General features: G+C 40.0%; 5 protein-coding genes and 1 long non-coding RNA gene across 9 annotated transcripts; 1 reads left to right on the top strand and 5 right to left on the bottom strand.

The window, feature by feature from the left end:
• Positions 1–282: 282 nt before the first annotated feature.
• Positions 283–4,036, bottom strand: LOC130700409 (prolyl 4-hydroxylase subunit alpha-1-like). Its single transcript, XM_059496635.1, is given in 13 exon segments — positions 283–527; positions 590–755; positions 919–987; positions 1,083–1,196; positions 1,269–1,379; positions 1,447–1,636; positions 1,693–1,800; positions 1,866–2,013; positions 2,070–2,234; positions 2,296–2,466; positions 2,533–2,684; positions 2,739–2,937; positions 3,929–4,036. Coding segments are annotated over 12 exon segments (1,662 nt in total). The 5' UTR covers positions 2,930–2,937; positions 3,929–4,036; the 3' UTR covers positions 283–450.
• A 921-nt stretch (positions 4,037–4,957) lies between these two features.
• On the bottom strand, positions 4,958–7,685 carry LOC130700411 (prolyl 4-hydroxylase subunit alpha-1-like). 2 transcript variants are annotated; one of them, XM_057522452.2, is made up of 13 exons: positions 7,529–7,685; positions 7,255–7,443; positions 7,042–7,193; positions 6,805–6,975; positions 6,582–6,746; positions 6,391–6,523; positions 6,227–6,328; positions 5,980–6,169; positions 5,802–5,912; positions 5,616–5,729; positions 5,477–5,542; positions 5,237–5,402; positions 4,958–5,175 (listed from the first exon to the last, which is right to left on the bottom strand). In XM_057522452.2, the coding sequence occupies exons 2-13, from the start codon at positions 7,431–7,433 to the stop codon at positions 5,099–5,101; spliced, it is 1,626 nt and encodes a 541-aa protein (XP_057378435.1). In that variant the 5' UTR covers positions 7,434–7,443; positions 7,529–7,685; the 3' UTR covers positions 4,958–5,098. The 2 variants fall into 2 exon arrangements, with proteins under 2 accessions (XP_057378435.1, XP_059352619.1); XM_059496636.1 differs by having other exon boundaries at positions 7,255–7,685.
• A 963-nt stretch (positions 7,686–8,648) lies between these two features.
• LOC130700408 (prolyl 4-hydroxylase subunit alpha-1-like) lies at positions 8,649–11,203 on the bottom strand. Its single transcript, XM_057522444.2, has 12 exons — positions 11,022–11,203; positions 10,803–10,954; positions 10,568–10,738; positions 10,327–10,491; positions 10,129–10,264; positions 9,930–10,046; positions 9,686–9,875; positions 9,506–9,616; positions 9,334–9,447; positions 9,185–9,250; positions 8,878–9,043; positions 8,649–8,806 (listed from the first exon to the last, which is right to left on the bottom strand). Exons 1-12 carry the CDS (start codon positions 11,198–11,200, stop codon positions 8,730–8,732), a joined length of 1,644 nt encoding a protein of 547 aa, XP_057378427.2. The 5' UTR covers positions 11,201–11,203; the 3' UTR covers positions 8,649–8,729.
• An 845-nt stretch (positions 11,204–12,048) lies between these two features.
• Positions 12,049–16,307, top strand: LOC130700406 (uncharacterized). Its single transcript, XM_057522442.2, has 15 exons — positions 12,049–12,253; positions 12,397–12,540; positions 13,534–13,710; positions 13,775–13,902; positions 13,968–14,169; positions 14,238–14,447; positions 14,506–14,631; positions 14,700–14,817; positions 14,879–14,955; positions 15,171–15,404; positions 15,467–15,562; positions 15,625–15,792; positions 15,853–15,968; positions 16,039–16,204; positions 16,277–16,307. The coding sequence occupies exons 1-15, from the start codon at positions 12,128–12,130 to the stop codon at positions 16,286–16,288; spliced, it is 2,100 nt and encodes a 699-aa protein (XP_057378425.1). The 5' UTR covers positions 12,049–12,127; the 3' UTR covers positions 16,289–16,307.
• A 2,605-nt stretch (positions 16,308–18,912) lies between these two features.
• Positions 18,913–20,419, bottom strand: LOC130700457 (uncharacterized). 3 transcript variants are annotated; one of them, XR_009421632.1, is made up of 5 exons: positions 20,318–20,419; positions 20,133–20,224; positions 19,830–20,047; positions 19,653–19,771; positions 18,913–19,550 (listed from the first exon to the last, which is right to left on the bottom strand). It is a non-coding gene; the product is annotated as an uncharacterized LOC130700457 (long non-coding RNA). The 3 variants fall into 3 exon arrangements; XR_009003800.2 differs by having other exon boundaries at positions 18,913–19,574; positions 20,133–20,396; XR_009003799.2 differs by having other exon boundaries at positions 20,133–20,396.
• A 355-nt stretch (positions 20,420–20,774) lies between these two features.
• On the bottom strand, positions 20,775–23,720 carry LOC130700453 (prolyl 4-hydroxylase subunit alpha-1-like). Its single transcript, XM_057522503.2, has 13 exons — positions 23,555–23,720; positions 23,192–23,380; positions 22,978–23,129; positions 22,726–22,896; positions 22,499–22,663; positions 22,297–22,438; positions 22,121–22,216; positions 21,872–22,061; positions 21,699–21,809; positions 21,525–21,638; positions 21,374–21,433; positions 21,000–21,165; positions 20,775–20,928 (listed from the first exon to the last, which is right to left on the bottom strand). Coding segments are annotated over exons 1-13 (1,638 nt in total). The 5' UTR covers positions 23,557–23,720; the 3' UTR covers positions 20,775–20,848.
• Positions 23,721–24,172: the final 452 nt, after the last annotated feature.

The following is a 24,172-nucleotide window of genomic DNA, read 5'->3' as shown; positions in this document are numbered from 1 at the left end:
CAAGCCTCCCTGCGGTGAAGCAATTCTGCGTCTGATCTGTTGTTCGTCTATTTGCTGCTCACGATAACTACTACCACGAGCTAAAAGGAGGATGCAATTCTCGCTTTAAGGATCCACCGAACTGCTTACGTATACATTTCGTTTGTGCTAGTTCAATCCACGTTTGCCAGGTGCACTGCAATTCAATCTTAAACTTGCTTTAATTTTATTCTAGCTGAATCAAGAAGACTATGGAATTAACTCGATCCGTTTGCTTCTGAATTGAAATCAATGAAGATGAAATCATTTTCGAATTAACTACAGTTAAAAGGCAGGTAACATTTATCCAACGCATAGCCAATGACAACAAAGGTAAATCAACAATAACAGGGTGATTGTTCATAAGGTAAGCGCAACATTGCAGAACATCAATATCTTTGAGACAATTAAGGTAATGGCTTAAGTATATCACTACATATCGACATCGAATCGCAAACCACACGGACGGCGAAATTCTTGATTTAGTTCGTGAATCCATTTGTTTGATACTGCCGACAAAGAAATATTAGCAATTGTTTTCGACTAAAAAATGTGTCTAAAAACTGCCTACCCCATTTGGATCCGGTAAGTACGGGACACGCAGCGTGACGCGTATTCACGTTACCTTCACCGTTAAGATGTAGGTTATACCAAAAGGCAGCGCTTCCTTTCTGCGGCCAAAGAGCCAAGTTCAAAGTTGGGAAAACAGTTGCACCACCTGCTTCGACGTTGCTCATCTATTTCGCATGAAGCAGCCAATCAATTGAAGAATAATTAAGTAATTGTTACCACCGATTTAATGTCTTTTAAACTAAATTTAAAATGAAAAATCGATTCATTTAAACTTGAGAATGGTTTTCTTAACATAAGAGCTTTTACAAGTGCCGTGTTAAAACTCACGTAGAATAGCCAAGTGGCAATGCGGTTGCGCCATCCAGTGTCTTTGTTGAAGCCGATGGCTTCTTGTTTCTGTCAAACGAGATAGGGAAATTTCCAAGTTCAGCATGAAAAAACGAATGCTAATGACAAAGTTAAGCATTCAACTACAAACAGTAAATTGGTACCCTTGCGTAATCGAAGTGGGGCTCGTAATGTCCACCAATGCCGTAATTGCAAACTTGTAAATCCTCAGCCGTGGTCATATCAAGTCCAGTAATCTGGCCAATTCGCCGGCTTATCTGCATAAATGAAGACAAATGTATGAATTCATTAAGGTAATAAAACTAAAAAAGTTTGCTAATTGATTCAACCTTTGCCACGTAATCGTGTTCGCTGTCTTTCAAGAACGCTGCTTTGGAGATGCGGTATTTGGCCGTTTCGACTTTGCCCGTCACGCTATTCCTCACGGTGGTACGTTTAAACTGTTGTGATAGATAATAATGATTAATAACTATGACACGCAGATAAATTTGGTGCAATTGTTCTTACTCTAGGTTTGGCTAGCTGCTTAACAGTTTCAATCTCTTCGTCGGTAATGACGTCGTGATAAATAACAATCAGTGGTTTAAGGTAAGCCTCTTCCATTTTGACGGGTTGAATGAAGAAAAATGGCACGTTATTGGTTACGTAACGGCAGTGCAATTGTCCATCGATTTTTGGGTCCATCAATTTTTCTCCTCTACATCGACCAAAATCATTTAATCGTGAACGAGTTCTGATGAATTGACGAGTCACCTGCAAAGCTTCTCGTAGTTGTTCCACTCGTCAATTGGAACCCCGTGGGTTCCTTTCGGTTTTGTCAATTTCAAATTGGATGTATCGAAGGGCTCGTTCATTTCCATGCTTACATTGTGCATGACAAAACACGATCGTTATTTAAACGCTTTAACACAATTAATCCAAAATACGCTTACCTTGTTGCTTCTCCACCAGGCGGAATGATTCCTTGTTCACGAAGGAGCTCTTCATAATGTTTCTTGTTTCCAATTGCACGCTGATGGAACGGAATCGTTTTTAGCAGTTCGTTAGTCAACTGCAGGGCTTCCTTCACGTTACCTGTTGTTGAAGGGAAACTCAGTTTACAGCCCCTGAAACAGATAAAGCAACGTTACCTTGAACATATGTAGAAAAGGCCAAATATTCCAGTATTTCTTCGCGAGTAACTGTTTTGTTTGTTTCTTCTTCGAATTTGTTTAAAGCTTCTCCCATCCACAGAACGGTGTGATAATGATCCCCATTATTATATGATTGGCGTCCAAGTTCCCAGCAATCACCAGCTAAACAAAGAGGCTTATTTAAAAATTAAATCGTACCATTATCAACAAGCACATCAATTACCGGTAAGTTGGCGTGAATATGTTGTTCCTAATAACTTCCCATCAGCTAAAGCGTGAGTGTCTAATTTGTACGTATCTTGCAGCCTCATCAGAGCCACTGCTGCTCCTTTCAGGTCTTCATCGGACGGGAATCGTACCAGGCTCTGATGTTGAGTAATATTTTTGACAAAATCTATCGGAATTGTGTGTTAATTTAATGCTGAAATCACGACATAATTAGATATTTCAATAAGCGTACCTGATCCAGCATTTTGAGTGACAACTTTTTCGACTTTTTTCCAATCAGAAGTTAGACGCTTAACTAGTAAATAAGCATTAACTGGATTAGCCAAATACTTTGACACGTCTGCACTGGCTTCATGATACATGCTTTCGTATTCTTCCAGGAAACTAATGTAAAACGAGCATGTTAAGACGTTAGGCACATTTTAATTGCATCGTTACCTTCTCAGTCGCTTCAATCTGATTTCTTCTTCTTGGATGTAGTTATCAAGCTGTTTTACGAGTTCAAACTCTGTTGAGACTAGGCCTTCCAGGTCCGCCAGGGCGCTAAACATCTCACCAGAAACTGATTTGAATTGCATGACCACGAACGTACACATAACGTACGTTGGTAAATACGTGTGAATACGCATTGCAATGCCTATTAAAAGTAACAACACAAACTTATGGACACGTACGTTTGCAAAAACAAAAGTATTTGATTATTCTTGACGAATTTTGATTGATGTTTTCCCATTCCCGTTTTAAAGCTAAGGGCAATATCTTGCCCACAGCGTTTTTTTCAATGATTCAAGTGCTTCATAACAAATTATACGTTAATAATACTTGCTTAGCCAAAGGCCCTCATTCATTGCTATACGTCCACCCTAATGGGAAGGTCGCTTGAAAGTCGACAGAAAGACGCACAACATCACGGGAGACTTTCCCAAGTATTTTGGTCTGCTAACCCCATAGTTTTGCCCATGAAACTCATGCATTTTTGGACTGCAAAATCTCCGGGTTTCTCTCTCTTCGTGTATCTCACAGAACCTGACCTAATCTTTCTTCCCATCTCAATGTATTGTCTTGCTTATATGGTGGCTGCCCTTTGCACCTCTGGTTTATATCTGTTGTAACACTGAGCGGTCAAAAGAACTTAATTTTGTGAGTCAAGTTTTATCCATGAGGTGGGCGTAGTTCTTGTCACGCAGACAACAGAGGCTCAATCTTCGAAGTATGAAAACACTGACCGGCAAAGCCTGGGAAACATGCTAGAGGTAAACCTAAAACAGCCATTGTTTTTCTGCATCAGCAAAAACTGTCGTCTGCTTTCAACTGACTTTCATTGTTTAACGCGATTGAGTAGAGCTCTTCGCCGAAGTGCACGAAACACTAGAATTACGGCTAATTTTCGAATCAAAAAGTTCTTTTTGTTAAGTGAGATACTTTTTATAAACTGTGATTCTTTTTTGCAAGTGTACGTGATCTTTTCGAGGCTTTACACCCCGGTTCGACATGTTCAAGTAAGTCCAGCTAACATATTCTGAATAAATGTAAGGGTTTTATTGCCAAGTTCAACATTAAGTAGACTTGATGTGCAAAGTAATGACACTATTTAAACTATAGTATTGGTTAGACAAATTTTAACTCACGTCTGGTGGTAAAACCTTGAATAAGGCTGATACAGTGAAGCCAATTTGAGTTGCAATCCTAGAAAGAAAAAGTCCAATTACACTTGACGGATGTTTACCTTAGCGTAGTCGATGGCTAACTAAAACCTTGCCTGTCCGCACGCGTGTGATGGGATGAATGGCCGAGAAACATAGCGTGCAAGTCCCGCCCTTGGTTTTCCCTTTTTTCTCCTCTGACAGACGGTCTTCTTCAAGGAAAGGTGTGTTCGAGAACATAAACGAAACCAACGAAATGGAATTACACCAAGGTCGTTATCACGAACACTGACAACGCTATAGTATTTCATTTCCGTCATTAAAACGAGGTATATTTTCGGAATCCTTTGACGTAGAGGTAAATGAAATTCTGCAACCTATATTTTGTATGTTGTCTGAAAAGAAATTGGTTACACACCAGGAATGTTTGAAACCCATAATTTACAAGTACGCCAAAATGGAGAAAAAAATACCTTGATGCGCCTTAACTTGTATTTTTGTGTGTGTGTGAGAACGAATCAAAAACACAGAAACCAGTTGATTGTAACAAACGAGTTTTCTCATATCGTGTGGGACGTTTCATTTCCCTTTCTTTGGTGATCGTGAAGTTCCCTTTTTTAGTTTTTCACTTGCCAGAAGCTAGTCCGCTTGTCTCTTGGACGCTACAACAAATCCTGTATCAAAAATATTTTGTCTTATTGTAATTTTGTGCGTTAAAACAGCAGCAATCGTTGACGTATAGTTGCTGTGTCCTTGCTGCGTTCTGAGTAATCAATCTCACTGGTATGCAAAGTCGGATGGAAACAGAGGCCATAAGGTCTTTGTTCAAGTAATCTGTCATAACCGTCGTTTTATATGTAAATGCTTTCACGATGCGTTGAGTGTAGAAAGACGGAAGTGTGGAGGGCTCAGCACACCAATGTTAACTTTACGAAAATTTCGATAATCATAGAAATACTTGTACATTGGATTTCGTTTCCTTTTAGTTTAGTTCATTATTAAGAAATGATGCAATTGTGTAGCAAAAAAACGCTGTGTATTGGCCTCGTATAGGAAGGGATATGAAAAGAGTTATCGACAGATTTACACCTCACAAAAAATTGTAATGAAAGTATCGGTAGTTCTGTTGGAAATCGATCGTTAGTCGCGGAATTATTACATTTCAGCTTCAAACTTGAGGCCACAAGGTCGACGGAATTCTTGATTGTGTTCATGAATCCATTTATTAGATACTACCAATTAAGAAAAAATAAAATTATTCTCAGATTATCTTATTAAAAAAGAATGTCTTACCCCATTTAGTTCCAGTAAGAACGGGACATGCGGCATGACGTGTTAACTCGTTACCATCGCCATTTGGATGCAAATTGTACCAAAAAGCAGCACTTCCTTTCCGGGGCCACAGAGCCGCACCAACTGTTGGAAAAACGGTAGCACCACCAGCCTCGACATCACTCATCTACAAAAGGTGGGACATGTTTTTATAGATTTCCCGCTATGTATATATTAGCTTCGACTGAACCAAAAACTCACGTAGAATAGCCAGGTAGCGATACGGTTGCCCCATCCTAATTCTTTGAAAGCGTTGAGTCTGTCACCCTACAATATACGTTCGATGAATTGAGACAACAGATTGACGATTAATAATGAAACTATAGTGATCAATTCATACCCTGGCGTAATCGTAGTGAGGATCGTAATGTCCACCGATGCCGTAATTAACTACCTGGAGGTCTTCGGCCGTAGCCATGTCAAGTCCGGTGATGTCCCCGACACGACGAGTCACCTATACAAACCACAGCAAAATGATCAGAGTCTGTCGATGAACAGGATTTGCCACTTGAAAACAGTAGTTTACTTTTGAAATATGCTCGTGTTCCTCGCTTTTTAACCAGGCCGATTTTGAAATTCGATAACTGGCGTGTTCCAGCTCACCGGTTTTGGGATTCCGAATAGTTGCTCGTTTAAACTATTCGATTGAATAACAAATAATCCTCTTGTCTGTGCATTACATAAATGGACATTTTGTTTTATACCCTGGGTTGCGCCATTCTTTTGACGGTTTCAATCTCCTCGTCTGAAATCACTTCGTGATAAATGACGAGCAGAGGTTTAAGAAAACCCACTTCCATCTTGAGCGGTTGAATGAAAAACAAGGGATTGTTATTGGTTACGTAGCGACAGTGAAGTCGGCTTTCCATTTCGGGACTCATCAACCTTTCCCCCCTGTAACACGACAGTCATTTTTACCCAGTCACGAAAATATGCACTAGTAAATGTTACCTGCAAAGCTTTTCAAATTTTTCTCTTTCTTCCAAATGATCGTTGGGTTTTTTCAATTTTAAATTGGCGGTGTTAAATGGTTTAGCTATGACGTTATCTAACCTAAAGAATGGTATAAACGTTTAGGTATAAAAGCAATGATATCAGACATGATGAGCACGTACCCAACGTTGGGTGACATTTCTCCAAGTTCAAGGAGGACTTGTTCGTAGTGTTTCTTGTTTCCAAGTGCTCGCTGATGGTATGGAACAATCTTGAGCAACTCGTTAGTCAATTGCAGAGCTTCCATCACGTTACCTGAATTTTTAAACAAATTATTACTTAATGCCCTTCCAATCAAAAGCATTCGTCTCACCTTGTTTAAACGTAGAAAAAGCCAGATATTCAAGAATGCTTTCCCGCGTGACTGTTTTATTTGATTCGTCATCCAATTTGTTTAAAGCTTCGCCCATCCAAAGAACGGTATGATAGTGATCGCCATTATTATACGATTGACGCCCAAGTTCCCAACAATCACCGGCTATAAGGAGGTCGGTGTTTAGTAAAATTAAAGGATCGTGAATGACCATCTTGATTACCTGTCAGTTGACGAGAATAGGTCTTTCCCAACAAGTTACCATTAGCTAGAGCGTGAGTGTCTAGTTTATAAGTATCTTGCAGTCTCATTAGCGCCACTGCTGCTCCATTCAAGTCTTCGTCAGATGGGAAACGTAAATCTGTCCGGTGCTGAGTTAAATTTTTAACAAACGCTAGGGAGAAGATGACATTGATATTGACTGCTCGTATTCATATCAAATTGATAATGTCGTATATACCAAAGCCAACATTTTGAGTCATCACCTCTTCAATCTTCTTCCAATCAGAGGTGAGGCGTTTGACAAGTAGGAAAGCATTGACTGGATTTGCCAAATATTTCGAGACATCTGTAATTGCTTCCTGATACATGCTCTCGTATTCTTCCATGTATCTTAAAAAAAAAAACATAAAATGTAAAGCTATGATTCTTAAGCCGGTTTTTGAGTTCTCACCCTCTCAGTTGTTTCAACTTGGTTTCTTCCTCTTGTATATAGTTATCTAGTTGTTTAACAAGCTCGTGCTCTGTTGATACAAGTCCCTCCATGTCTACCAAGGCAGTGAACATTTCTCCAAAGACATTGTGTGTTTGCAAAACGAGGAGGATTGCGGATAATAAGCCGGCAACATGCATTGCTTTGCGTCTGTTTAAATCAAGAGCACCAATTCAATTTGCCACAAACACATTAAACAAATGTTTTGCTTTTAAAGAGAAGCGTGAGAACTCACGTGTTCTTCCTTATAGTGAGGAAGAAGAATATTATTTACACGATTATTTTTCACGACGTGAGTGGGAAAAGAACAGTGAACTGTTTCGATTCCGACTTGAACAGTTTGATAAACTGTAGACGCACAGTGTGTCGAGTTTCTTTTACTTCGGTCGACGGTCAACTACACTCCCCTTCGTGATGAAAAGAGCAGTCCCGTCTTAAGCTCCGCCTTTTCCCTCCAGCGGCGTTTTTTTATCTTTGGCTTCAAGGAGAAAACACATTTTTGAAAGCAAAATAAACAAATCCCTAAAAGAAGCTTTTCTTTCCAAGTTTTGCATTTCCTACAGGTTCCCAAGAAAGAGCTAAATGTCTGCATAGGGAACTTGCAGGATGATCCCTTAATGGTTTCGTTATAACGTAAAACACTGCAATTTTAACGCAAAATAACGTGACTGTAAAGGCCCTTTATAGTTTTTTTTAGTTAGTAACTTTTTTTTAACTTTGACGGAAAACTACGGGCCGAATTAGGGAAATAACATTTAATGTTGTTGGGATACTGCCGACCACCTCGATAAAGTGGGAAAGCTAATTCCACGTCGGCTGTTTGTGGAGGGGAATGGCAATAGAAAGCAACGCTTCACTTGTACAGAACATAAGATCACGTAGCACATCGAGGGCGGGAGACCTTGAATTCACTTTCAACGGATGATTCATCTTGCGCGTCGGTTCGTGCCGGAGTCAGCGACCCCGGGAATTTTTTAAATATAATTTATTTCTTTCGGAAGAACGAGAAACTTGTATTGATAGAAACCTTGAAACAAGAGGTATCACTTGTAATTATCATCGGTCAGGGCATTGCAGACACCTAACGTCCCTGCTGGATTTTCTGCCTGACAGCTTCGTAAGAGCACTTTTTTTTTATTCTACTGACAGCTCGAGTTTTGTAAATTATCTCTTAAACCCCTCGTTTTAACAAAAAATGGATAGCAGTGACTATGACAGGTTGAGTTTATAACGAGCTGATGCGAAATCTCGAATGTCGCCTGTTTCGAAAGGCTACATGACACATATCACTTCAGCACAATGGGGACTGTATACGCTTTGTATTTTTACAATTGTTGAAACGACAACGAGATAACCAAAAGAAATTTCATTAAAGGGAGAAAAAAATCAAAACGCAGGAGCATAAAAAATAACGGAAGAAGTGAGATTTCAGTGTGTTACATTTCGGAAGTATAGGTCAAACCACATGGGCGACGTAACTCTTGATTTCGTTCGTGAATCCATTTGTTAGACACTAGAAAAATGTTCAAAAGATGTTTTTAAAAAACTGCTATTCGATGGGCAACTATTACGGAAGTGTCTTACCCCATTTCGATCCAGTAAGGACAGGGCATGCAGCGTGCCGAGTGTTTTCATTACCCTCACCATTGGGATACAAGTTGTACCAAAAGGCAGCGCTTCCTTTCCGGGGCCAAAGTGCCACACCCAGAGAAGGGAAAACAGTTGCACCACCGGCTTCAACATCGCTCATCTAGTCGATTGGAATATTTTTTAAAAAGCATAGGTGATGTATTACAAACCTCAGGATTTTGAAAGAAACTTTGCTTGCCATTAAAGTATTACTGACGAGGAAGTTGTAAGATTTTGAGAGTCGAATTATTGGAAAACTTACGTAAAATAACCAAGTGGCAATACGATTGCCCCATTCAAGGTCTCGGGGACCATGAACTTCACCTTTCTGTTGGCATATAAGAATTAAAACATTTGAACGTGCCAACAAAACTTCACCTAAATTTAAACACTTTACGAACAGTTTCGTACCTTGGCGTAATCGAAATGAGGCACATAATGTCCACCGATTCCATAATTACAAACTTGTAATTCCTCGGCAGTTGTCATGTCAAGACCAGTGATGTATCCGACTCGTCGACTCACCTAATTGAGCATAACACGTGTAATTTAGCTATCGGTTTTTTTAATAATGATTTTTCACCTTGGATATGAGATGGTGTTCGTCATCTCTCAAAAAGGCCGCCTTGGAGATTCGATATTTAACAGGTATACTCTCACCTGTTTCCATGTTTTGAACTGTTGTTCTCTTAAGCTATCGATAAATTTACAATATACGGTTATAGTCTACACAAATAGTTATGAAGTTCATGTCTCACTATACCCTGGGTTGGGCTATCTTCTTGACTGTCTCAATTTCTTCGTCGAAGATGACATCATGATAGATAACAAGCAGCGGCTTTAAGAAAGCTTCTTCGAGTTTGACGGGTTGAATGAAGAAAAAAGGCACGTTATTGGTCACGTAACGACATCGGAGACGGCCTTCGATTTTGGGATCCATTATTTTCTCCCCTCTAGCATGAATCCCAATGTCATATTTCAATAGAACTAGGTGGATTTGTTTTTACCTGCATAACTTTTCATAATTATCCCATAGATCGCTGGGTACCCCAAATGTTGCCAAATTCTTCGCCAGTTTGAGATTTGTTGCGTTAAATCGCTTGCCTGTTGTGACGTCGTCGATGCTAAAAAAACAAACACGCATTAAATAGTTTTGATTGTGCAAATCGAGACACCTCATCATATTGAAGTGAATAATGTCCATACGCAGCAGTTTGTTCGTGTGTTGATTCTTGCTCACGAAGAAGTCGTTCGTAGTGTCTTACGTTGCCCAGCGCATGCTGATGGAAAGGAACAATCTTGAGAAGTTCACGAGTCAAATGCAGGGCCTCTTTTACATTTCCTGCGTGATAAATTCCTGATTTCAATGGATCTCAGAATAGGAAAATTACGTTTCCATGATACCCTGTTTGTACGTAGAAAATGCTAAATATCCGAGGATATCTTGTCGGGAGACGGTTTTGTTTGATTCGTTTTCTGATTTGCTCAGAGCTTCTGACATCCATAGAACAGTGTGATAGTGATCGCCGTTATTGTACGACTGGCGACCGAGTTCCCAGCAATCATCAGCTAAAGTAAGACAATCAAGTTAGGAGCATTTTTCTCAAATTGTATGGAACATTGTCGCTACGTTCTTGCTAATTACCGGTGAGCTGGCGGGATTTCTTTTTCCCCAACATTTTTCCTTCAGCTAAAGAGTGTGTGTCCAACTGGTAAGTATCTTGCAGTCTCAAAAGCGCTACGGCTGCTCCATTTAAATCCTCGTCGGATGGCAATCGCATATCATTTTTATGCTGTGTGATGTTCTTTACAAAATCTATGGAGATACACTACATTAATTGAGCTAGGAAAATCAACCTTACAATACGAATTAAACATACCAGAGCCAACATTGCGGGAAACTACGTTTTTCACTTTTTTCCAGTCAGACGTAAGACGCTTTACCAATAGATAAGCGTTGAGTGGATTAGCCAAGTAGGAGGTTGGATCCGCGCTGGCTTCCTGGTAAATGCTTTCATACTCTTCCAAAAAACTAATAAGGGCGAGGATGAATTGTTTGGTGAAGTGCATTTCCAATTTACTATATGAAATGTTCTTACCTTTTCAATCGCGTCAGTCTAGTCTCTTCTTCTTGAATGTAATTTTCAAGATGCTTTACGAGCTGTAACTCTGTTGATACGAGGCCCTCCATATCTGCTAGGGCTGTAACCATATCGCCAGAAACAGCAGCTGTTTGCAGGAAAATGATGACGGTACAGGCAAAGAAAAAAATGGTCATTTTATTTTTACCTAAACGGAAAATAATATTTGTAAGAACCCGGTAAAAAATTTGGAAATGATATCATTTAAATTTATAAGTGATATAGTTTTTCGGACAGGTCACAGATGGCGTTGTGAGCGTTGAGGCGCCTAAAACAACAACATGGAGCAATTAGCCAATCACGAATACAGAACTACGAATTCATAACCCTAGCTATTATCACCTCTGACATTCGTTTTAGTAACTGATAACAGTGTTACGAGTATTTCCCTATGTTAGTGTTACATTTTTAACGTTTGTAATTTCTAGTTTTCTATCTCTAGTTTTCTACTTCAAGACCGATTTTAAGGAAGATTTTTGTACTACGTGACAACCATGGATCTCGTTTTGGAAATCAATTTTGTACACAAAAGGACTTGTCAAAGATGCACATGGAATCCTGATCCATCATGTCTTCTCCAGTACCAGGTGGCCTTGAAAGGCTTTTCGTTGAATTGATAATGATGTTTAACTTCAACCACCGTCTTCCCACCGTCAGTTTTTTCCAGACTTGATCTTCTGGTTTTGCTGGACACACTAGCTGAAGAGGTACGTTAGTTCATTTCACTCTTTTGAGCAGTATGCAGCTGAGTATTAAGCTTTTGTTAACAATAGCCTGCAACGTGTGTTTGCCTCATCAAACGCAATGTGAGCGTGTATGTAGTACGAATAGGCATTTACGTTAAAATGGAAAAATATTTTTCAAACATTGACACGTTTTTGGCGTCTAGATGGCAGGCGTGCTAAACGTTTTGATCGTCTCGTGTGATAAGATCTATTCTTTATCCGTCACAACCAGGATTATTCATCTATAATCTAATCTCAGTGGTGCTATCGATTGATTCCTGTCGAGGAGGCAAGACGTGGTCTTATTGCTACTCGTTCGACGCAATCGAATTTGGAATCATGGAGTTTTTTTTCCATGTCATCGTTTTTGCTTTCGCTTTTCGTGCTTCTTCCGCTGAACCATCGACTTACCAAGTTGGCGTGGGAATTGCCGATGTTACTGGACCTGCGGCTGACATTAACATGGTAATTTTGCTAAACTAACTTAACGATGTTGGGGAAATACTGTTATTTTCCTTTTCTTCTTCTTCAAACATCATCTAATTTTTAGTTGCTACTTAAAAAGTAAAATGCAATTTAAGTTTTATTTTGGTTTAATTTTGTCTTAGATGGGATACGCGCAGCCAGCACAAAAATCTGCAGGAATCCACACGCGCCAATATTCGCGAGCGTTTGTTATTGACGACGAAATAAACCGCGTCGCATTTGTTAGCGTGGATTGCGCTTTGATGGATCAAGTCATCAAAACAGAAGTAAGAAAACCATTCACTTTCTAAACAGACGACAGTTTTTATCGCAGCTGGATAGATAACGTTAAAAAAAAATCGGTGAATCGGGAAAGAAACCGATATCATAACTAAGGTTCCCATGAAGTTAATTAAATTAAACTGTTTTATTTTCCCATTAAGAACGACTAAACTGAGAAAACTCTGTAACATATGGTCATTCGTTTGGATCTCAAACCAGAATTCCTCTTCCCTCGTTAAAGCTAGATAGCAGCACTTCTAAAAAATTCTTGTTGTTGAGTTGCTCGTGGAAACAGGTAAACCCTCAGGAATTACGAAAAGATTGCCCTTCAGCTTCTTTTATTACTAATTAACTGGCCTTGAAGTTTCTTTCATCGTAACGTTATTAAACTCCTCGTAGATAAACATGTTTCGCGATTATTAAGTTCAAGCTTTAATGCTCCATTTTTTGCGAGAATTTTTTGTACTCATCTTCTGATCTTCCTTGACAGTCAAATTCATTCGACAAAACCGACGTAAAGATGTACCGGTTAAAATCCTTTTATCCATAAAATTGTTTACTTACTGTACGTTATCTGAAAATGTGTTGTATCACAAAGGCCAGAAGATTCGTTTCTTCCACGCCAAACGAAGATAACACTAGTTCTTTCACGGTTGAACAAAACCTGTAATAAGAAAGAAAACAAGTGCATTCAATTGCGGCCGGCAATCAACTGAAGTTTTACACGCTCACAGGCAATGCCGGAACGCATGAACAATCGAAGTCCCACCTCCTCAATGTTTCTCACCCAGCAGTATCCTTTCTCTCCTTTATTTTGTTGCCATTGAAGTTTTTTTTTTTTTTTTTTTTTTTTTTTTTTTTTTTTTTTGCGGAAAGCAGCGTAGAATTAATAGAACTGGTTTTTTGTGGGAACGCGAAAAACTGAAACATCCGAGAAATGGATACTGGTTCGATTTACGCGATACCTATTTTTTATTAATAGATTTATATTTGATTAGGTTGTGAAGCGATTGGAGGTGGAATTACCCGGAATTTACTCGCACAAAAACGTTGTTCTAAGCGGAACACACACGCACTCAGGGCCTGGTGGATATCTTCAATATGTCCTCTTTCTCATTACCAGCAAAGGCTGGGTTCAACAATCTTTCGATGCTTTGGTCGAGGGCATCGTTAAGGTAAGTGTGCAAATTCGAAAGGAGATAATCCTGTGTTTATCTAACTATCTCTTTTTCTTTCAAGAGTATTGTCTTCGCCAGCAAAAATATGCAATCTGCAAACATTTTTTATTCACAAGATATATTAGTTGACGCCAACATTAATCGTAGCCCTGCCTCTTACCTAAATAATCCGGCACCCGAAAGAGCCAAGTAATTTTTTGGGTAGAAAGTGAGCGGTATGAGACTAATTTATTACACAATGTTTCCCATGACAGGTATACATACAACACGGACAAGGATATGATTCAGCTCAAATTCGTTTCAACCGCCGGTCAAGACATGGGCATTATAAACTGGTATGCCGTTCATTGTACCAGCATGAATAACACCAATCCCTTCATTTCGTCGGACAACAAAGGTTACGCAGGATTGCTGTTTGAGGGTGCTGTTAACGGAGTTGATATAATGCCAGGAAAAGTCTGCCATTATTCAATAATTTCTTTGATTAAAGATCAAAATAATCCTGTCTATTAACAACATAACAGGGACCATTTGTGGCAGCTTTCGCTAGTTCGAACCTAGGAGATGTTTCTCCCAACACAATGGGAGCGAAATGCATCGACACGGGGCTTCCATGTGATTTTGTTAGCTCTACGTGCAATGGTAGGACACAGAAATGCATCGCCTTCGGACCCGGGAAAGATATGGTCGATAGCACCCGAATTATTGGAGAAAAACAGTTTCAGAAAGCTTGGGTAACTCTAAGGCATAAAGCAAATTTGGAAAAATTTATACTCCTGATCTCGCACACAGGGCATGTTTGAAAAAGACAATTCACAGTTAGAGGCGCTGGAAGGCCCAGTTCAGTATACCCATCAGTTTGTCAACATGACCGACTATCAGGTTGAAATCGATGATCCTGTCAACGGACCAACTATGGTAAAAAAATGCAAGGAATAAGCTCTAACCGTACACTTTCAATGTTTTAATGCTTTTGTTGCAACTAGACAAAATTGTGCAAGCCGGCCATGGGATACAGTTTCGCAGCGGGGACTACAGACGGACCAGGAGCCTTCGATTTCACGCAGGGAACGACTTCTGAAAACAGTTTTTGGAACCTCGTGGGTAAATTGGCTTAATTCCAACTATTAATTCTCGTTGAATCTTTCCTGTATCTTGTGACTAGGTTCGGCATTGGTTAAACCGAGTGAAGACGTCAAGCGATGTCATTCACCCAAACCAGTTTTGCTTTCTACTGGAGAGGTTAGTCTTACAGTATTTTATGGTGTTAGTCACGTACTCCATGAACCGATTCCCGCAAAGGCAACTGACTGTGTATCAAGAGTCCGTAAAAATAGTATTGTCTATTGAAAGATACTTCAAGGCTTCCTCCGCTACAGCTCGTACAAAATTTATGATGTTATAATTTTAAAAACCTTAGAGATAGGTTTCCATAGCAGTTTTCTATATCCTTACAGATTACGTGGCCGTACGACTGGCATCCTAGCATCGTGGAAACACAAGTCTTACGAATCGGACAGCTGCTCATCGCAGCAGTTCCGGGTGAATTTACTACCATGGCAGGAAGAAGGCTCCGGGAAGCTCTCAATGCCGAAGCTAGTAACAATGGAGGAGGGTCCAACGTTAAAACGGTCATTGCCGGACTCTCTAACGTCTATACTCATTACATCACCACTTTCGAAGAATATCAGGTACACACGTTTCTTCCCTTGAGTCACAATTGGCTTCACGGTAAATGACGATGAATCTACAGGTCCAACGGTACGAAGGTGCGTCAACAATTTATGGTCCACACACTCTGTCCGCTTATCTGGACCAGTACAAGAAATTGACGCGAGCTATTTTCAAGGTTTAGGCAATTTTCACTGTTCTATTTTGCAAACATCACCTCATTGATAACATTTTATATAGAATGAGATCTTGTCTGATGGTCCACCACCACCATTTTTATTGGATAAGCAAATTTCCCTCGTACCTGGCGTCGTTTTTGATAAACCGGCGTTCAAGCGCCTATTCGGTGATTGCGTCGTACAGCCGTATCCATTTGTACGACCTAGCGAGACCGTGACAGCGACATTCGTGAGATTTTATAAGAAAATTTTAGAGAATCTACAAACTTGGAATCTTTTCGTTTATCAGGTTGCTGGGCATCCTCGTAACAATCTAATGCTGGAGGATACATTTATGAAGGTGGAGGCCAAGCAGACTGATGGTTCTTGGAAAGTCATCCGAACCGACGCCCATTTTGATACATTGTACTCACATGTTTAACGGTTATCTGAGGGTATTATAAGAATATTCATTAATTCTTTTATTCCTTACCAGCTTCTTTTGGGAAAGAACATCAGGCGTTGGACAGAGCGAAGCCCACCTACGCTGGATAGTGCCAGCCGATACTCCAGAAGGCGAGTATCGTATTTCACACTTCGGATATTATAAAAAAATAAATGGCAAAGGTGTTGCTTACAACGGGACTACCCAATCCTTTATGGTAATATCGTTTAATTGCACTATTTATCTTCTCCAGAATACTCACATTGAAAATTATATATTTAAATTGCAGGTAGGAGCCTAGTAGCTGATGACGAGGTAACTTGTTTCCCTGAACATGTTTCAATAAGGAAATAAATATACCATTACATTCCTTATATAAACTTATTTTTCCTCTATTGCCCTTGGGATTAGGCTTCTTGACATCGGTAGATGGATTCTGTAAGAGAATATGTTTAACGGTGTAGCCATCTATTGGTAAGGTATCCAGTTTTACTTCACTCAACGGCTCCCGATGTTCAAAAAGTTACGGGCTTGAAAATAAGTCCGACTTTTCCAATCCGATGCTGGCGCGCCAGGATGGTACAGCGTGCTTGTACGGCAATCTATGGCAATCCGTTTTACCCCCAAAAAAAAAAAAATATCGGCCTTTTTTCTGTTTCACTGCTATCGCCATCTACCGGTCGATAGCGGTAAAACAAAACAGATTGCCATAGATTGCATCAAACTTACCCATTCGGCAACCCAAGTGTGCATATGTTTTTCTTTAATAATTATCTTATTTTGCTATTATGCTTGGTAAACTGCAACCGTGCCCAATATTTTTGCCTTTGCATTTTAGGTCTACTCTTAGGTGATCTATACCTGATCCTGTGTTTTAAAGTGATATGCTTTCACAGCTACATTTCTGTGTTCTTTTCCGTTGGTCTATGGTTCTGAATTGAGGCAAGTATATTTATTATGCTATGCCACTAAGTACTATAGGGAAAAGAATAACTGAAGTTGATTGAGATCTATTCTGATTCTCCTGATATCCATCTCAACAGGTTTTTATTTGCTTTTCAACATCCATTTTATAGTGGTACATGTGGCTTTGATTAATATTACCATAAAGACTGCCGAAAATGGGTGTGGTATGGAAACCCAGAAATGGCATGAGTTCAACATCAAACATGGATTAGGTACTTTTCGGTTTTTTGTCTATCGAAAAAGTATTTTTAATGCTATTATTTTGCATTCACAGAATTTTAGTGGGGGATCAAGTCAAGTCTGGAAGTGTTACAGGATGGAAGAGTGAGCCTACAGTTGAAAAAACACAGTGCATTACCATTAGGGTATGAGGTAAAGTAATAGAGTATGCACATTGTCTAATGAGAAGTACCATCTTGTGTAAATGAATCTTGTATAACAGCAATCCTTTATAGTTGTCACAGCTAGAAGCCTCAAATAATTCTGCTTCTTTTGCTAAAGAACAACTTGTCCTTTACGTTCAGAGTGTTGGTGAAGCTGGGTACTTAAATGGCCCTAAAGATGTTTCACTTCGCTGGCATTGCAGCGAAGAACATCATACATGGACTCTTTAGGTCTGAAAGGAATTTTCTTGAAAAAATTTTGAATTTATGACGAAGCATTTCTCCTCCTTTTTGCCAACCATGTATAATCTACAAAAAAAAATTTTATCCAATAGGAAAGGATTTTTAGCATACTGGGAACACAACTATCAACAATGCAACATTCTACGGTGCTATTTTATCATTCAAGAGCCTTATACAATGATTTTCATCTGCAATTTGTATGGCCTTTCCGAAGCTTCTGCCAGAAGTTGAATCTATGAGTCATGTAAGTCACATGAGCAACAATTGAGATGCTTAATGGTGTTGTTTTTCTTTTCTCAGTATAGGTTATTAGCAACATTGGATCTGAAAAGATTCTTGGTTGGGGCAAGACACTGAATAAATTGTAATGATTGGATGGATGACATGACATTTCTATACTTCATTCGGATTCCCGAGACGGTATTTGATATTTTAAAAATTGAAGTGCATATCTGGGCTCCCTTCCTTTCCGTAGCCCCGTTTCCCCTTGACTCGTAATAAGCCCGTAGGGGGTCATGCCCCTACTGTACGGTATATATAAAAACAACATATACCGAGGTTTGGAGGGCTCTGGCCGGAAAAGGGGACGTGGGGTGCCGCTTCGTCCGATGATGTGTTCACGGAGGGCGACGTGGCTGCCCACAAATCCGAACTAAAGGTTAATCGCTCCTGTAAAAATGTTCCAAATCTTCAGCTCTTCTTCCGGCTTCTCTTAGCCAATCACCGGGTAATCTCCCCGGTGGGTCAACAAGGCAGTGTCTCCCCCTGCCTGGGTTGACGGCAACTTTTGAAAGGGCTATTGTGCCTTTTTAAAGTTGCAAAAATAATTGTAATGTGCAGAGAATTGTCAATAAAATTTTTTTTATCAAATATTTTTCCAAATTTGGTTACTTTCATTGTCTGTTTTTCATCCTTTGCTATTATATGTCTTCACATTATCATTAGACACTTCTACAAGTGATATCCGGTTTATTTCCTGAGCTATCACTTTTTCACATTATACTATAATTGTATTATTACACTGGGATTCGAACCTCAGATATCTGGTATCATAGCCCAGCGCTCTACCACTGAGCCATTAGGTACTGTACATGAAATTATCCTCATATGAAAGCATATGTACGTATGCAGTTTTAACAAGGACTTCTAGGAAGAAATTATCAAGTTCGTAACGTTGTAGTTGGCTTAACTGTAAAGCATTGGACTAGTGTGCCGATGGTCTAGGGTTCGATTCTCAAAACAGTTGATAGATATGGTGATGAAAATAAAAACAAAATTCATGTGAGAATAAAGCATTTTATTGTCCCTCCATCCACCCTCAAATCCACCACTAATATTTACATTTTAAAATACAATACAAGGCATACATACATACATAACTAACTAACAGGCTGGCTGCCACGCCACTAACAACTACACTACCTACGTCGCTATCAGAGAGATAGCGACCAAGGGGGACTGTCCGCTGACAAGTCCGGGCTGATGTGATGGTGGAGACCGTTGTGGAAACGCACATCCCGGGTCTCCACCACACATCGACAAAAGGGAGTCCCTACGGTGCGTTGCCTAAAAAGCCTTACGGCCAATCTTGGGCAGTGGCAACTGCCCCACCTCATGGCAGATAGGCCATGAGGCAGAACAGCGCGGCCCGTCCCTATACAGCTAAAAAAAAAAGGGGATCTAAGAGGCGTGGCAGCCAGCGTGTTAGTTAGCACTATACAACATTACAAAATACAATGATACCACAAAGATGAGGCAATGACGTGGCGACTCCGAGGCCATGACGAGGGGAGAAGCGAGGCGACGACGGGGCGACGGGCGAGGCGAAGATGGGGCGACGGGCGAGGCGAAGATGGGGCGACGGACGGGACGAAGACGGGGCGACGGACGGGACGAAGACGGGGCGACGGGCGGGACGAAGACGGGGCGAGGCAAAGACTAGGCGACGGGTGAGGCCAAGATGTGTGTTGGCTGAAAAGTAGAAATGAAAGAAAGCTGCTGAAATAGTGGTTGTTAACTGTTGACATCACAAATATAGAGAAACAGGCTGCTTTCTACCAGATTAAAACTTACACGAAATGATGAGTGGTCCAAGGGCATGACAATGTCATGATGTATTGCAATCCAGTAGTTCTGTTTAATTGGGGACCTTCCTACAGTGCCGGCATTCATTGCACTGTTAACTCCACAGGCTAAAAAAAGCACAGTCGTGCTAATCTCACACTGACTGCCAAAATATAAGTATAATACCTCACTCCTCAACACAAAATCTTGCCATTTGAATCCCTCAGTAGATATGATGAGAAGACTGACAAAATGGTAATAGTTAGGGGTTTGCAAAACCACACATGCTGTGTTTCTCAGACAAGGCAGGACACGACGAAAAGACAAAGAGTAGCAGAATAAAACTATGTTTTTTCAACACATTTGAGTTGTGTCATTTGTAATGTTCCCTCATTGACAGCATCCTTTGCAATTTAAGTTTCATTAGCTATGTCATAAAGGCAGAATCATAACTATTGCATTATGACTGCCAAAATATAAATTTAATACCTATCAATGAACAACCGAATATCATGATGAAAGCAAAGTAATAACTCCAATAAGTTGCAGAAGTTGTTTGGTTATGGCAGCTGACCACCTGACTAATCATTGCACAGAAATAATCCATTAAATGTGATTCACTTCAAAAAATATACAGAAGCATAAATACACGAAGGTAGGAACCACACCATTACATTTTATCATACTATTCGTGGGAATGTAGCACAATAAACAAATAAGCTTTGTCCATAGCTTTATTCCATAGCAGCTAACGTATGGTAAACCTTGAATTTATACCGCAGACGACCCACCAAACGGTATAGCCATCTATTGGTAAAGTATCCAGTTTTATTTCACTCAACGGCTCCCGATGTTCAAGAAGTAAGGAGCTTGAAAATAAGCCCGACAAAAAAATAAGTCTGACTTTTCCCAAACCGAAGTTGGGGCGCCAATATGGTACAGGGCGCTTGTATGGCAATCCTTTTTACCCAAAAGAAACACGACGAAATAAGCCCGACTTAGTTGGGCTTATTTTGTACCATTTCTATACAGATTTCGGCTTTACAAGTTTTCACAATTGAATATTATACATACTACAATAAAGGGAATTTCTACTAGGAAATACAAGTCAGTATTGCACACATTCAGAGTCTATAATCGTCAAACTTATCGACCGAAAAAATTTATTAGAACTATCAACATCATAATTAAAAATCAACAACTAATCACAACATTTCTGAATCTGGGTGCAAACCGCAAGGACGACGGAATTCTTGATTTCGCTCGTGAATCCATTTATTGGAAACTTAAAACAATTCAAAATATTTAGAGTTGAGTAAACTATAAAAAAAAAATTATTTTTGTGCGTGTTCTTACCCCATTTAGATCCAGTAAGAACAGGACAAGCAGCATGCTGGGTGAAGTCGTTGCCTTCACCATTCGGATCCAGGTTATACCAAAAAGCAGCGCTTCCTTTTTTTGGCCATAAGGAAAGGTCGAGCTTTGGGAAGACAGTCGCGCCGCCAGCCTCGACGTCACTCATCTAGAACAATAAAAGGCAATCAGCTTTAAAGGAAACTTCAATAAGAACATCACTATAAATCAGAAGCAAATTTTTCTCAAAGTTATTGCAACCCCAAAAATATTTTCTTTCCGATATCATAAAAAAACAGCCATATGAAACGCGTAAACGATAATTCGCCCTTTAGTGCTACCCTTGCTAGCGAAACATGCTTCGCCTTTATACTTACATAAAATAACCAAGTGGCAATCCGGTTGCCCCATCCAAAGTCTTTCTGAACTTCTCCTTTCTATGGGTGAAATAGAAGACGGTATAAAAAAAAAAAACAACGTTAACGTGAATGTTGATAGTGGAAATCACGATGACTGCGTTTCGTATACCCTGGCATGGTCGTAGTGAGGTTCATAATGCCCTCCAATGCCGTAATTGCATACTTGTAGATCTTCAGCTGTGGCCATGTCAAGTCCAGTAATGTCGCCAACACGACGATCAATCTATAAATGTTGATACAGAAAGTGACGAAACAGAAAAAGGTCATTTTCGACTCAACCAACCTTAAGTACATCCTCGTGTTCTACATTTTTTAACCATGACGATTTCGCGATTCGAAAAGTAGATACTTCACGTTCACCTGTCTCTCTTTTTTGAACGGTTGCTCGTTGAAACTATACGATAAAAAATGAATAAACAACCTGCATAACTATTCTCAACAACTTTACGTTTGTACCTTGGGTTGTGCCAGTTTCTTCACAGTCGCAATTTCGTCGTCAGAGATAATATCGTGATAGATGACAATAAGTGGTTTCAGGTAGGCCTCTTCCATCTTGATAGGTTGAATGAAAAAGAAGGGCACGTTCCTGGTTATGTAACGACAACGAAGCTTTGCTTCTATTTTGGGATCCATCAACTTCTCACCTCTGCAAAGCATAACATGTTACTCATCAAGGAAGATTATCCACCGCTTTGAAGATCGTACCTGCACAGTTGTTCATACACATCCCAGTTGTTGGTGCTTCCTGAGGGTTTTGTTAACTTCAGGTTGGCCGTGTTGAAGGGCTGGCTTAAATTTGCGCTATATCGACAGCAAAGGCAGAAAACGATGAAGTATGTAACAAAAAAACGGAAAAGGTACAAGTGATCTGCGTCACTTACTTGCCATTGTCTCCTTCGCGATAGACGATTCCTCGCTGAAGAAGAAGTTTTTCGTAGTGTTTTTTGTTGCCAATCGCACGTTCGTGGTATGGAACAATCTTGAGCAATTCAAGAGTCAACTGCAACGCTTCTTCCAAATTACCTACATTATATACAATCCACAATAAATTCTGAAATTACTATAACTAATCCACTCTTATACCTTGTTTAAAGGTAGAAAAAGCCAAGTAATCGAGAATATTTTCCTTTGCAACAGTTTTGCTCGACTCTTTTTCAAACTTGTTCAAAGCTTCTGCCATCCAAAGAACGGTGTGGTAGTGGTCACCGTTGTTGTAGGATTGACGACCAAGTTCCCAGCAATCGCCAGCTAGATAGATCATGCGGAATTAGTATATAGAGAACCCTTTAAATTGGATACACATTTCATACCAGTAAGATGGCGAGAATACTTCTTTCCCAGCAGCTTTCCTTCAGCTAACGCATGAGTATCCAATTTGTAAGTATCTTGCAGTCTCATGAGGGCTACCGCGGCTCCCTTCAAATCGTCATCAGACGGAAATCGTAACACGTTGCGATGCTGGGTAATGTTTTTGACAACCGCTGTAAAAGCAGAAATATCGATATTGAGAGTAATAGAATTAACTAATAGAAAAAAGGATATAAAAATAACTATACACATACCTGATCCAGAATTTTGAGACATGACCTTTTCCACTTTTTTCCAATCAGACGTAAGGCGTTTCACTAGCAAATAAGCATTGATTGGATTGGCCAAGTATTTCGACGCATCTACACTGGCCTCCTGATTCATGCTTTCGTACTCTTTGAGAAATCTAAAACAAAAAGGTAAGTCACAAAAGTTTTGCTAAAGAGACAGAAATGGTTAATTCCTTACCCTCTCAGTTGATTCATCCTGTTCTCCTCTTCCTGGATATAAGTATTCAGGTGCTTTACCAGTTCCGATTCTGTTGCAACGAGAACCTCCATGCCCGCAACAGCAGAAAAAACATCACCAAGCACGATTTTTGACTGGGTTAGAAGCAGAAGAAGGGCGGGTAGGAATTGTAAGGTACGCATGTTTGTCCTGTGCGCAAAAATTGTTCAAATTCTTCTATAGTTACTATGCCTTCAATGTCAGGAAGGTATAGAAATTGTTTCAGTAACGTCTTTTCCTGAACTCTGACCTTCGTTTGGTTTGTGATAAATGGCGTACACGGAAGATTGTTAAAACACACAGTTTTAGTAGAGACTGACTTACATTAAAACCTAACGCGCCGACTTTGCTGGGCAACTTCGACTTTGGTTTGCAACAACAAAATGAAAACGCTTCCCACTTGAACACCGACCGTCCACGGAAACACAACTACGTCTTATCACACTTGGCAACCAACTAGAAGTCCTTTCACACCCTTACCGGTTAGAGGAGGAGTTGAGTTTTTATGGGAAAATAGCAGGTAGCTTCATATTCCCCACCCCCAAACGCTCTTTTCAAGGTGTTTTTCGCCTGCTTCGGCCACGCACAAGCAGGTCGTACCCATAACACGGAACAAACGCTTGTTTGTCCGGAATGTTTACTTCCATTTTGCTTGTGGTTAAGCTAGCTCATTGTTCCATTACGTGAAAGGCCATAAGAGGAACGGATGAGGAAATTCAGAACTATCTGGTGTATGGCGGAATTTCATCGCCTTCTTCTGGGTGTAATCGATATTTCAGCAGAAAATATTACTAATGTAGCGGTAGATCTAAGGCGTTATGCCCTCAGTGTGTTCTCTTAAGCTATGGTGGAGGACAACGGCACGACCATTGTCCTTGAATTCACTTTCATACTAGATGATCCATCTCATCACGCCACGCTGGGTTGGAAACCGGTTTTAAA

The sequence above is a fragment of the Daphnia carinata genome, chromosome 8 (assembly GCF_022539665.2).
Source record: "Daphnia carinata strain CSIRO-1 chromosome 8, CSIRO_AGI_Dcar_HiC_V3, whole genome shotgun sequence".
In the NCBI taxonomy this organism is placed as follows: Eukaryota; Metazoa; Arthropoda; class Branchiopoda; order Diplostraca; family Daphniidae; genus Daphnia; species Daphnia carinata.
This window is presented reverse-complemented; position numbering and strand designations above follow the sequence as displayed.

What these genes read in the sequence shown, in the direction of transcription:
- LOC130700411 (XM_059496636.1), bottom strand. Translation starts at nt 7,433, where the DNA reads ATGCATGTTGCCGGCTTATTATCCGCAATCCTCCTCGTTTTGCAAACA. An exon ending in CTATTCTCGTCAACTGACAG is followed by an intron (nt 6,747 to 6,804) that starts GTAATCAAGATG and finishes ACCTCCTTATAG; the next exon opens with CCGGTGATTGTTGGGAACTT. An exon ending in GAAATGTCACCCAACGTTGG is followed by an intron (nt 6,329 to 6,390) that starts GTACGTGCTCAT and finishes ACCATTCTTTAG; the next exon opens with GTTAGATAACGTCATAGCTA.
- LOC130700408 (XM_057522444.2), bottom strand. Translation starts at nt 11,200, where the DNA reads ATGACCATTTTTTTCTTTGCCTGTACCGTCATCATTTTCCTGCAAACA. An exon ending in GAAATCCCGCCAGCTCACCG is followed by an intron (nt 10,492 to 10,567) that starts GTAATTAGCAAG and finishes GTCTTACTTTAG; the next exon opens with CTGATGATTGCTGGGAACTC. An exon ending in ATTTTCTACGTACAAACAGG is followed by an intron (nt 10,265 to 10,326) that starts GTATCATGGAAA and finishes TTTATCACGCAG; the next exon opens with GAAATGTAAAAGAGGCCCTG.
- LOC130700406 (XM_057522442.2), top strand. Translation starts at nt 12,128, where the DNA reads ATGGAGTTTTTTTTCCATGTCATCGTTTTTGCTTTCGCTTTTCGTGCT. An exon ending in ATCAAGTCATCAAAACAGAA is followed by an intron (nt 12,541 to 13,533) that starts GTAAGAAAACCA and finishes ATATTTGATTAG; the next exon opens with GTTGTGAAGCGATTGGAGGT. An exon ending in AACAGTTTCAGAAAGCTTGG is followed by an intron (nt 14,448 to 14,505) that starts GTAACTCTAAGG and finishes TCTCGCACACAG; the next exon opens with GGCATGTTTGAAAAAGACAA.
- LOC130700453 (XM_057522503.2), bottom strand. An exon ending in TTTTTCTACCTTTAAACAAG is followed by an intron (nt 22,439 to 22,498) that starts GTATAAGAGTGG and finishes TATATAATGTAG; the next exon opens with GTAATTTGGAAGAAGCGTTG. An exon ending in GTGTATGAACAACTGTGCAG is followed by an intron (nt 22,062 to 22,120) that starts GTACGATCTTCA and finishes TATGCTTTGCAG; the next exon opens with AGGTGAGAAGTTGATGGATC.